Genomic DNA, 12,433 nt, shown 5'->3' on the forward strand with positions numbered 1-12,433 from the left:
GCCTCTGATTCACAGTGCTCTTCTTTATCATCTCTGCACACAAAATAATGCCTGAGCCGAATCTCATTCCTCCTGGTGCATTTGCCCCAAATTTCCCGTAAGTTCTTCAAGATTTTCCTCAGGTGGTCATGAGTGATACAAACCAGGCTGTAAAGTCTCCTCTAGCGAGGAGTAGGAGGACCTGGAGGGTCATCTACATGACAGTGTTCCCTGCTATGTAGATTAGTGGGGGGTCTTCAATCGTGATGTCAGGGCTGCCTGAGCCTGCACTGGCTGGTGTTCTCCTCTGGCACCAGCTAGGGTTGAGAACGCCAACCAGATTCTTTCCAAGATGAAGGCCTCCCACAGGTATGTGTGCAAATATGGACTTTCTGACTAGATTATTAGATGAATCTGTCTGCTATAAACCCATCAGAAGGGACTAATGGCTTCTAAAGAGGAAGGTAAAAGACAGTGTTGGCAGGTGGAGACATGAAGTAAGAAAAGCAGAGATCTGGGAGATGAGAGCCTGGATTCTCCACACACTGGACCCTAACGGCACATTGATGTATGTGCTCAGACTGGATATTTCCCCTCATTAGTCAGCTTTCCCATCACTGGACATAATATCTGACACCCACAACTCAAAGGAGGCAAGGTTTGATTTGACTTATGGTTTCAGGGAATTCAGTCCCTTACTGGCTGGCTCTAAGCAGAAATATCATGATGGAAGGGTGTGATGAAGCAAAGATGCTTGGTTAACGGGAACCTTGAGGGACAGCTTAGGAGCACCAGCAAAGAGGAAGGGGCCAGGAACTAGACATAGACCTCAAGGCCACACCCCCGCAACTCACCCAGACATAAGCAAAAGTGTGCTCTACAACTTCCCTGGGCAATCCTAAACACCATCAAGTGGACACTACCCAAACCAGCCACATCTGCTTCAACTTCATACCCACACACAGTTCCTTAAGCCATAAGTAATCTCCAAATAAAGACAAGAGCAAGTTCATGATTCTGCCTAACATAATACAAGCATCCTGTGTACAACAGGAAATACAACAATCTCCTCTAAAATATCTCAGCAGTTCCAGTACTCTTCAAAAGTCCATGTCAGTCTGTACTGAGACTCAAGAGAAACTCTTAGCTGTAAACCTCTGTAAAAATAAGAAACAAGTCACATAATTCTGAAATCAATGGTACAGCATAAGCATTTCTATTCTAAAAGGGTAGAAATAGAGGAACACAAAAGAATTGGACCAAATCAAGACCTAAACCCAACAGGGAAAACATTACATCTTGTAGCTGTATATATGGTATCCAGAACACACAATGGTAAAAAATGAGTTCCAAAGGACTTGGGATGCCTCATCCCTTATGAAATGGGCTTGCTGGTTGTGGCCCATACACCTTTTCTCTTAGGCTGGCTCCACTCACCACCTGCAGTTTTCCTCAGCAGATGTTCCATGTCCTTGGCATCTCTGGCTTCCTAGGATCTCCACTGCATCTTCAGCTTCATTTCCACAGCTTCATACACTAGCTTGCCTAGCTTCCCAAGCCTTCTTTTGAAATCTGGGTGGAAATCTCCCTGACACCACAACTCCTGTGTCTATCATGCTGACAGAACCAGTATCATGTGAACAATGCCAAGGGCTGATGTTAGTGGAAGCAGCAGCCAGAACCCCTTGGACCATGGCAGCAGTGTCCTCTGACTGCCTGGATGGCTGAAAAAAGTGAAATGAATCTGGAAAACCTATTCCCTAGGAGAACCTTCTTCAGCAGGAGTCCTAGGGACGCTTCTCAATTGAAAGGCCAAAGGATTAGTGGGATCTTGTTAATTTCTGAGATGCCCTCGAAGCATCTCTCTTCTTGTTCCTGTACAAAGTATTTAGTTTTTTTCTCAAAGGTGCTAATCTCTTCAGTACAGTTCCTGTACAAAGTGTTCAGGTTTCTTCTTTATGGCACCGATTTCTTTGGCACCAATTTTACATATAGCTCCTTCTGGGCCAATATTTAAGTTTTCCAATTTTCTTCCCCTGATCTTTTGCCTCTGATACTCATAAATCTGGCTAAAAGTAGGTAGTAGTACTTGTGCCACAGCCAGAATTTTAGACTCTCTTAAAATTTCTTCCACCAGATTATTAGTCCACTGACCTTAATTTAGTCTCCCGCAAAGTCTCAAGACATGGACAAAATAAGACGAATTTTCTTCCAGAGTATAACACACAATGGTCTTTATTCCAACTGCCAAGGGAGTCTTTGTTCCCAACTGAAACATTCTGAGCTTGGTCTTTATTGTCCACATTCCTATGAACATTCTGGTCTTCTGTGCTCTGACCAGTATCACCCACCAACCTCTGTTTACAGCATTCTAGGGCTCCTCCAGCTGGCATCTCCAAACCTGTCCAAATTCCTCCTCCAAATCAGTTCCAAAGGCTTCTGACCCACAGGACCCTGGAACTACCACCACAACAGTTTCATTCCTGGTATGAATTTTGTTTACTAGTCAGCTTTCTCACTGCTGGACACAATATTTGACGCCCACAACTTAGAGGAGGAGAGGTTTAATTTGGCTCACGCTTTGGGATGATTCATTCCATGATCAGCTGGCTCCAAGGCAGAAACGTGGTGGAAGGGCCTGGCAGAGCAAAGATGCTTAATTCATGCTGGCCTCAAAGGCAGAGCAAGGAACAGCTCCAGAGAGGAAGGGGCCGGGGACTAGACATCCGTCTCAGGGCCTCACCTCCTGGACCCATCCAAACACACCTACAAGTGTGCTCCAAATCATTTGAATGAATCCCAAAGCCAATCAAGTTGATATTCTACCCTAACTGCAACACTCTCTCTTAACTTCTCAGTAATTAAATGGGTATTGGATTAGATGAGTCCAGGGACTCATCATGGTCTACCAGTACCTTCTATGCCTATGTTACACCAAATAGTCACTCACACATTCACTCAAAAAACATTCATTGAAGACCTATTTAGTGCCAGGATCAGGGATATCTACTATCAAGGAAAGGTCAGAAAATTATATCAGGCTCCATCTGCATATTGCACATCAATGAGAAGTATGATTGGACATATGTATAAATAATGAAAGCACACATATAAATGCAACCTGCTTACATTTGTTATTCTATCAACTGCACTGCAAACTTCTTAGCATATGGTTATATCCTTTTCACTTCTGAATGATCCAAGAGAGTGAAACCTAGGAACCATTCAGGAGATGTGTTCCGTGATGTGACAATGATCGTATAAACAGCACTTTCTGTAGGCCAAGCTCTGCTTCGAGTGTTTCAGACATGGAAACTTATTTCAACCTCACAACTCTGTAAGTACTTGTTATTGTTATTTACAGATGAGGAAACTAAGAAACACAGAAGTTAAATCACTCTTTCAAATCAGCCAGGAAATAGTGAGGCTGGGATTCAAATTCTCATGGTCTGGCTCTGTAGTCTGACCTGTTGTAGTAGTCTGCAGTTTAAAGATGTATGTCTATACTTAGAGGCAGTGGTGAATATAACCTTTGGGGGAAAACAAGAACAAATAGCACTGTTTTAACAGAGGAACTACGTAGCAATAAGCCAGAAACATCAAATGGTGAGGAAGAGCCTTTAGCATTAGTCAGGAAAAGGCAGGCTTGCTGGAAGGACTTCATATGAATTTGTAATTTATCAAGTAGATCAAAAGAGCAGAGCAAGTAGGAAGGGACTGTGGGAGCTGGACTCAGGGAATGAGTCAAGAGGGGAAAGGCAAAAAGCTTTACAGAGACATACTCAGGATTAACACTATTCTGATAGATCTATTCTGCTTAAGCCAGACTTGGATTCAAATCTCAGCTTCTCTGCATTCTTACCAGCTGTGTGACCATGCCTGGGAAATTCATCTTGGAGCTCCACTTCCTCAGCAGGAGGCAGACTATGTGGATTAAATGAGTTCTTGCACAAGAGGCATTAATACGCCCTCTGCCATGCAGTACACATTCAGTAAAAGTTTGCTACCAGCACTATTATTAGTGTTTTGCCATTTCCACAGTTTTCTTAAGTTGGTGGCCTGCAGTAGATCCAGGAAGCTGATAAGCCCACATTAATCACTGTCATGGCTAAAGAGAGAAACACTCTGTGCTCCAATGAGTTATGATTTTGCTAAAACATACTAGGATCCCACCTGTTTTTTTTTTTTTTTTTTTAATTCTCCCAGCTGGTTCTTAGATTTGAAAAGAAAAAGACCTCCATAGAGACCTACACGCTTTTAAAAATAATACAAAACAGAATGTCTGAGGTCAGAGTAAGCCAAGCCAAACAAATAAATCTTGCAAGATTATGTTAACAAAACAAGGTTTACTGGATCAGAGCAACCAGACTCAGAACTGTGGAGAAACACCAAGTCTGGTGAATTTCAAACACAAGGAGGTCAAACAAAAAGATCAAATCATGCAGCTCTTCAGAGCTCAGCATCGATGTCTGGCCTGGAACCAGGGGAGCAATCTGCATGGGATAGACTCCAGAACGCCTGGGTCAGGCAGAGTCCGAGACATCCAGCCCAGGACAGTCTTGCCGATAAGGTATGCAACCTCCATGGAGGGTAATTTTATAAGACCTGTCAAGTTATACATGCACTCTTAGAAGCTGGTTTTGCTGGGATGTGAACTCTGTGATGGATATTGGCCTCAGGGAGGTTCGTTAAGAAGTGCTCTGAAAATCACCATCATCAGAAAAGTAGAAAAATAGAAGAAACCAGCACTGAGTATATGGAGAATTTGGGCCACATCAGTCTCAGCCAACTCCATAAACAGTTCTGGAGGAGGGATGGCCCTTTGGAGTTGTTTCAAATTGGGGTGAAGGGGCTATGTCTTTATGTCATTTAATAGAACTGTCCCTGGGAAAGAGATGTGACCTTGGGTGAGGAATCTCTCCTTACTTGAGGAACTTCCAAAGAAGGACTCATGGCTGACAGCGGTCTCATGGGCACAATTCAGCAGCTGGGGGAAAACTCCTTCACCCCTTGAGGTATTTGATAACAAGTACTATGTGCACTATTTTGGAATTAGTTATTCTATTTCTAGGAAAGAATTCTACAGAAACACTGACAAATGTTCGAAATGACATAGGTTTGCCATTGTTTGTAATAGCAAAATTACATAAAACAAATTGTGGTGACCTCTAGGCAATTATTAACAAGAATCAGGCAGCTCTTTGCATACTCACTGAAATACACTCTAAGATATATTAAGTGAAAAATTAGGGCTCAGATGAGTATGGGTGAGTAGAAGGGCCTGAGCGAATGCTAATGGGGTGGACTGTGCCAGTCCTCCTTCCTCTGGCTTTGGTCTCCTCCAACCCCTCTTCAGGAGGCATTCCAGGTTACAGTGATCTCTTTAAGAGTGTGACACTGTAACTGGAGCTCTCACTGGAATTTGATTAGAAGACTGCATGGGTGCAGGTGGTGTATGTGGTAGGGAGAGTATATGATCTGCTGGTTTTCTGCATGTCTTTGAAGAAGCAGCCTGAAGTGACATCAGGTTCTAGAGAGTAACAATCATTAAGCAACTAGTGTATGTGCTAGATTACATTTGACATGGTCAAGCTGAGTGCTGGTACAACATAGGTTCCTCTTCAAAAACTCAGATACAGAGGAGCAGGATTGGGGAGATCAATTTGCTACAATCACAATCACACTCAGCTTCAAGTTTCAGCAAATGTAATTTGCAAAGTTAAAATTAAGAAGAAGGCACAGAAAAAGCCAAGGGTAGGCCCCTTTGGCAAGCCACTAGATATATTTTTTCAAGGTATATTTCTATCAAGGAATTATTCCAAACCAAGAATGATGTTCAACTTGTTACTAATCCACCAAATTGAATTAACATCCAACCTCCATTTCTTTATCACATCAACATCTGTTCTACAAAATGTTGCACAGTCTTTGCAGTCAATATCTACAGCAAAGGTAAATTCTAAGGAAGATCATCTTGGAACAAATTATGAATTGAAGGCTGAAATGCATATGAAAATATATAAAATCAGGCTCAACATCCCAATCTGAAAATTCAAAATCTAAAGAGGTCCAAAATCCAGAACTTTTTGAGCATCCACATAACACCACAAGTGGAAAATGCCACACCTAACCTCATGTGACAAAGGCAACTCAAAGCACAGGTTTACCAAAAACACTGCATGGTATTACCTTCAGGCTGTGTGTACAAAGTGTATATGCAATACAGTGCAATGCACGTTCAGACTTGGGTCCTTCCCCCAAGGTACACTGTTGTGTGCATGCAAATATCCCCAAATCTGAATGACTTTGAAATCAGAAACACTTCTGGTCACACGCATTTTGGATAAGAGATACCTGTCCATGGCCCAAAGTGTTTAACATACATATTTTAAGAACAAAATCACACTTTTGTTTTCAGAAGACGCAGATGTTGAGGAACTATAGAAAAAGCAGAACATGGACAGGCACTCACCTACTGCCATCCAACTCCAATACCACACGTGGATGGGGCCCAGGGCCCCTGGCTCTTCTCTGCAAGCCTGCGGCTTGTCCAGCTTCCTTTCCTGCTCTCCTTCCACCTGCTACAGCACGGCACTGCTGCCCTTTGCTCCTTGGAGCCTCTGCTAACCCAAGGGAAGACTGGGCATGGTGATTTCAGTCTTCTTTCCCTTGTTCCATTAGGGCCCCCGGCTCTCTCCCACCAAGCCCTAGTCCACGTGAGTCTGCTTAATAGTCATCCATTTGTCAGCCACATCTCTTAGTCTCACAGGGAGTGACTTCTGCCTGAGGGAAAGGAGACCCTTTGCCTCAAATATAAATAGAGAGGAGTTTGACATGCCAACCACGCTGGCCTGATCCTCACAGGCCCTCCTAGGACACTGCTGTGAGGACCCCACAGGACCCTCAGGGAATTCTGAGTAGTGGGATGCAAAATAATGCCACCCTCACACCTCCCCAGGGCCCCTGGGCTCTGGGCTGGGAGAGCCAGACAAGCAGTTTTTGAACTGGGGAGATGAGAGTAGAGAGAAGGGGCAGAGGCTTCTTCTAGCCAACCACAACTAACTCTCTCACTGTGTCTAGCAAAACCCAGACAGTGAAATTATCTGGTTAATTCAGCACTTAGTGAGAGACAGGCTCCCCAAACCCGAGGCCAGCTTAGACTAAACAGTGGCTTCTGTCCTAAGCTTTTCCCCAAGCCCCACAGGAGCACACAAGATTCCTGGGGCTTGCTTATGGGACCGACCCACTGATCCAGACGGGCAGAGAGGAGCGACGCAGATGCCAGGATGGGTTTGGGAAGCTAAGTCTTCCAGGAAAAATGCCCCAAATAACCTGCTAATTGGTTTCCTGGCTTAATTACTTCCTGGTGCCCAGAGAGACAAAATCCTCTGAGGTGCCCAGCATGATGGCAGCCCCTGGCCCTGGCCGAGTCCCCAGAGCTCCTCTGGGACTATTCCAGGGCAACCCACTCTGCGGCTCCTGCTCCCAGATGTCAGGGCTGCAGGTTGGGCTACAGGAAGTGCTAAGCTACGAGGGAGAAATAAAGCACCGCTGGGTTGCTGCAGCGGGGACGGCCAGCTCAGCCGGCACTGAGCGTTTGCCAGGTGGTTTATGGAAAACCCAGACTTTTGAGGGAAGGTTATGGCACAGTGATTCATCAGCCTTGGAAACTGACAAGCAGCCTGGAATCTGCGGGATCTATCGGTTATTCATCCTGTACATCTTTCCTTCAGCTCTAGTTTATGCCAGGCCATGTGCTACTTCACATTCTGAAACCCAAACAGCTACGGCCCCTACCCTCATGCAATAACCCCAGCTTAAAACACACAAGTAAAACCCAGAGGAGGGCCGTGAAGGAGAAGTGGAGGAGCTGCGACAAGGAGCAACCAGAGCACCCGCTGAGACAGGGCTCCGAGGGGCCGTCAGCTTCAGACTTCAAGGCTCACACTTGGAAGGGTTGATCGCTACAGCTTTGGTGTGAGGAGGAAACACACTGGAGATGGGAAAAAATGGGGTGATGCGACCGTTATGTCACAACGGGTGACAGCGGGGCGGGGGTGCAGCCAGGGCAGTGGGGGGGTGGACGGACACAGGATTAAGGGGTCAGTCAGTAGCATGGGTGAGGCAGGGAGGGACACCCAGAGACTGTGCCCACTCTGTACGGTGGACGGTAGATGGAGGACACTGGGGTGGAGGTGGTGGACAGGGCAGGGGGGATGCAATGGCTGCTTTGGAGCCCACCCCCTCGCACCCTCCTCCACTGCCTCCCAGCCCGCTTGCTGGAACCCTGTGCATCGTCAGCCTGCGCCAGGAAGCTGCCCTCCTCCAAGCCGCCTCAGACCCCTTGGTTGCCCCGGACAGCGCTGGGCTGGAGCTGTCCTCCAGCCTCCCGAGAAGTTTGCCAGGCTCACCTGGCCTCCCTTCCTAGACCACAAGCTGCCCTGGGACTCGGCCCAGTTTCTGTACCCTCAGTCCCTGCAAGAGCTAGCTGACGTAGCAGACACTTGACAAATATTGATAAAATGAACAAAAATAACCTGTGTTCTGCCATGAAAGGAAAACCAGGAGACAGTGGGTTGACTTGAAAGCCACAGGGTCAAGCTGAAATCCAAACTGTAGGTGTGCCAGCATGAGGCCAGGGCAGGCTGACGCTCAGGGGTTTTCCGTTCCTCTGACACCCAAAGCTCGAGAAGGCAGGGAAGACAGGGGAGGTCACAGCCAGCCCTGGTCCTGTCACTGTGGTTTCTTCAGTTAACTTCATGCAAGGGCTGGGTCTGTCTTCTGTACTCCTGGGCCTCGGTGGTGAGGCAGGAGGAGGAAGATGGGGAGAAGGAGGAAGAGGAGGAGGAGGAGAAAGACAAGAACTAGACAAAGATGACGAAGGAGGAGACGAGCAAGAAGAACGGGGAGAGGAGAAGTGGCATGGCTTACAGTGCCCGCGTGCGCCAGGCCTCATTCTAGGCACCCCTTGTGCATACCTCCTTTGATCCTCCCTGCAGCCTCATGGCTGCCGGACGAAGCGTTTATCAGCTGGGTGCGGGTGGAAAGCTGGGCGGCGCTCAAGCGTTGCTTAACGGAGGCCGCATAGTCTGGGGTGGCGTTGGGCCTGGAACCTGGAGGCTGCCCCACAGCCTGACAGGAGGTTCTCACATGGTGAAGCCCAGGGCCCTTGGGCTTCTGGGCCTGATTCTGCCCCCGACTTCCTGTCCAGTCTACAGCGAGACCGTGTTTCTTCCCACAGAAATGGGGGGCCTGAGTATTGATCACGGAAGCAACAAGAAGAGCCAGGGTTCTCAACTCCGACCTCTCCCGAGATTTTAGATGATTTAATACCAACAATGATGCCGGGAGACTGCGACGAAGACAGATTAAGTCGCCTGCTCAACTCCAAGGGGATGACATCCGGTTCAACATGACACGCTCTCAAGCTGTACTTCCCGGCCAAAACAGTCCCAGGAGATGGCAGGGACCATGGGGAACTGCATGGGGCACACAGACTTTTGGGGATCCCTTTCCCATTTCCATCAGAGCATATTTGTTTGTCTCTATTTTGTAGAATGAGCTGCTATTTGACATTTCCTTTGAAAATTTTGCTGCTAAACCAAAAGGCTGCAAACGACTGGACCAAACAATTCTGGAATTGAATGAAACTCCCAGGTCTCTCTGAGCCAGGACATTTCTGGTTATCTTAACTCATTATAGGGTACTCATCATCAGATAAGATGGGACCAAGGTTGCTCCCGGAATGGCCCAGCCTTGGAAACGGCAGGGTGTAGAGCTCGGCCCCCACCTACCTGCTCCACTCGGATCTCAATCTCTCCGTTCAGCTTCTTTCCGTAGAAATACTTCGCCCTGCAAGGAGAGAGAAGCGATGAAGGCAGCTTTCCTCTTTGCTCTGTCCTCCCTACTCCTGAAGGCCGTGCCCCTGGGGGTCAGGCCAAGGCTTTCTCCACCTCCCTCTCTGCCCTCTCTTGACCGCAAACATCACCCTTGGGTGGTGAAGGGGAAGACAGGAGACTCAAGTTCCAGTCCTGCCCAGCTTCTGACTCCCAACATCTCGGTTGTATCATCTGTAATAAAGGCATTAACACCTCCACCACCTATGTCGAAGGGTTAAATGAGATAATGAACAAGTAAATAAATAAAGCAGTACTGTTTTACTAAGCAACAACCTAGTAAATGGGGTGCTCTACCAAGGACTCACCCAGGACTCACTACTGACCTACACACTATCCCTGACCTACCCACTAACCCATCTCTGCATGTGTCCATTTGTCCAGAGAAGCAGTTGTCATCTGTCCCTCTACCCTTTCACCCCATCCACCCACTTCTCCATGGATTTCTCACATAGTCTTCCCTAGTAGCAGGACTGTCACTCTGATCCACTGCTCGAGGCAGAGGAGTAGACAGCATTTCTGCGACCTGCTTCTCCCCCAGTCCCGTGACTCTATGTGATAATTACTTTTCAAAACCATCCCTCCACTTGCCTGTTTTTCTCCATTTTCACCCTAATCCTGACCCACAATCCATCTCTCTTCTGATACAGATTGTCTTCTCAAACTCAACTTTTCTGTCCTACTACTAGAACTGGAACTAGAACTAGAACAACTAGCTGTATGCCTTGTGCCCGTATCCCATGGGATGATGACAGCTCCTGGAGCTCAGGTACAACCTGTCTGCTCCCCGTTCTGTTTCCAGCTCCACACCCAGCGGCTCACCTCACACCTGCTGAGTGGATAAACAGCTGAAGAGACCATTGAGCGTTTGGAACTTAATGCTCCCAACCAGAACCATTACATAAGCATCTTTATTTCCATTCTGTAGAAGACAAAACTCAAAAACTCAGAGAGACTCCACACTTTGCCTAAGCAGCTTGAATCCAGCCCTTATTTGTTTTACTTTTTTTTATTCGCACGCGTTTGCAGTACAGGGTGATCGCGTCCATCACGGGGAGTTGGTTCCTTACACAGCACATCCCAACTTGTCCTCCTCCCCCCACCTCCTTTTTCCCGCTCCCCCGTCTCCTGATTCCTTCCTACTTGAGGAGGATCTCTCCCCATCAAATGGGAGCATGGACGCTGTCAACTATGTTCTCAAACCTCCCCTTTGCGAAAAGCTCCTTTCTATAAATTCGCCGCGGCTGGGGATTTAGCTCAGTGGCAAAGCGCCTGCCTGGCAAGCACAAGGTCGTGAGTTCGGTTCCCAGTACTGGAGAGAAAAATCTATAAATTTGCCGGATACTTCCTGGTGTCCAGCCTGATCCAGGGCTTCTGACGCTGCAGCTGTGCTTTTGCTAATTCCTGAGAAGCAGCAGCCCCCGTTGGGGTGCTCATGGGTCGAGATGGCTTTCCAAGAGCAAAGCAGAAGGAGCGCAAGTTTCTGTTGGTCCTTTTGATTATTGTTGTCATTGAAACTCACAGTTCTGGTCGCCTGCGGGAACCAGACGCAGCTTGGGGCATTTCTGTAAACTTTCTCATGGACAGAGACAGTTCTTTTCTTCCCAGGACCCGTTCCGCCCTTCTTTCCCAGCATGAGAATTGATATATTAACACGTGTTCCGACTCTCCACCAGCCGGGGTGGCCACGTGGCTGAGTTCTAATCAACAATTCGGAAGCATTACATTCAAGAACCTTCCTCGGAGCTTCTTATTCCACGTCTTCCCCGCAACATGGACGCAGCCAACTATTTTCCCAAACCTCCCCTTTGTGAAAGGCTCCTTTCTATAAATTTGCAGCCTGCTTCCGTTTGTCTGTTTTCAGAGCTGCTCCGTCCACGCTTGGCCCTTGCCAGGGGAGCACTGTCTTCCCAAGCCCACCGGAATCGCTGACGGACAGCTCCTGTACTGGTGCCGCTTTCTCACACCGTGCCGACCGTCCAAGATGTCACCGGGTTGGACTTTTGTGGGGCAGGAACTGCTGGTGTGACTAGAAAGCGAGATTTGTTTTCTGCTCCCAGAGATGCTTTTCAACAAAATGTGTGCGCAGCAAGCCTCGCACCAAGGGAAGCCACAGGGCTTGTGGATTTTATCACAAACTCTCCGAAGTGGTGTCAGCGAACCGCAGACCCCGGGGCAGGTTCACCTCTAGTATTTTGGGGGCCCGGAGTATGTCATACGCCTAATATTTAACACTGATAAATAAAACTAGAAAATTTTTAAGTAAAACATGTCTGTGGCCTTCCTCCACAAGTTCAACTTCACAATGACCTTGAAGATGCAAAACTTAGACACGAAACTCTTGGCGTTCCAGTAGAATAAGGGGCACAGGGTCAGCCAGTTCTCGGTTCTTGCTTCTGTTTTCCTGCAGCTCAGAACCCTAATTTCCCACCCACCCCCCACTCTGTCCTGTGTCCCTCAGGATTCTGTGCAGGTTCATGGGTGGCCCAGGCCATGTGGCCAAGCTTCACCTCCACCTCCCACCCCCAGACAGTGGTTTCTTCGATATCTCTTGGGAG

At 47.5% G+C, this 12,433-nt stretch overlaps 1 protein-coding gene across 3 annotated transcripts in view; it reads right to left on the minus strand.

Moving 5' to 3' along the window:
- Nucleotides 1-12,433, minus strand: part of Syn3 (synapsin III) — a 312,814-nt gene that overhangs the window by 256,872 nt on the left and 43,509 nt on the right. For all 3 annotated transcript variants that reach the window (XM_005374650.1, XM_013519163.1, XM_005374651.2), the window contains exon 3: nt 9,774-9,831. In XM_005374650.1, coding sequence (XP_005374707.1) covers nt 9,774-9,831 — 58 coding nt within the window. The remainder of the gene's footprint in view (nt 1-9,773; nt 9,832-12,433) is intronic.

The sequence above is a fragment of the Chinchilla lanigera genome, unplaced genomic scaffold (assembly GCF_000276665.1).
Source record: "Chinchilla lanigera isolate Chin_1 unplaced genomic scaffold, ChiLan1.0 scaffold00004, whole genome shotgun sequence".
NCBI classification, from domain to species: domain Eukaryota; kingdom Metazoa; phylum Chordata; class Mammalia; order Rodentia; family Chinchillidae; genus Chinchilla; species Chinchilla lanigera.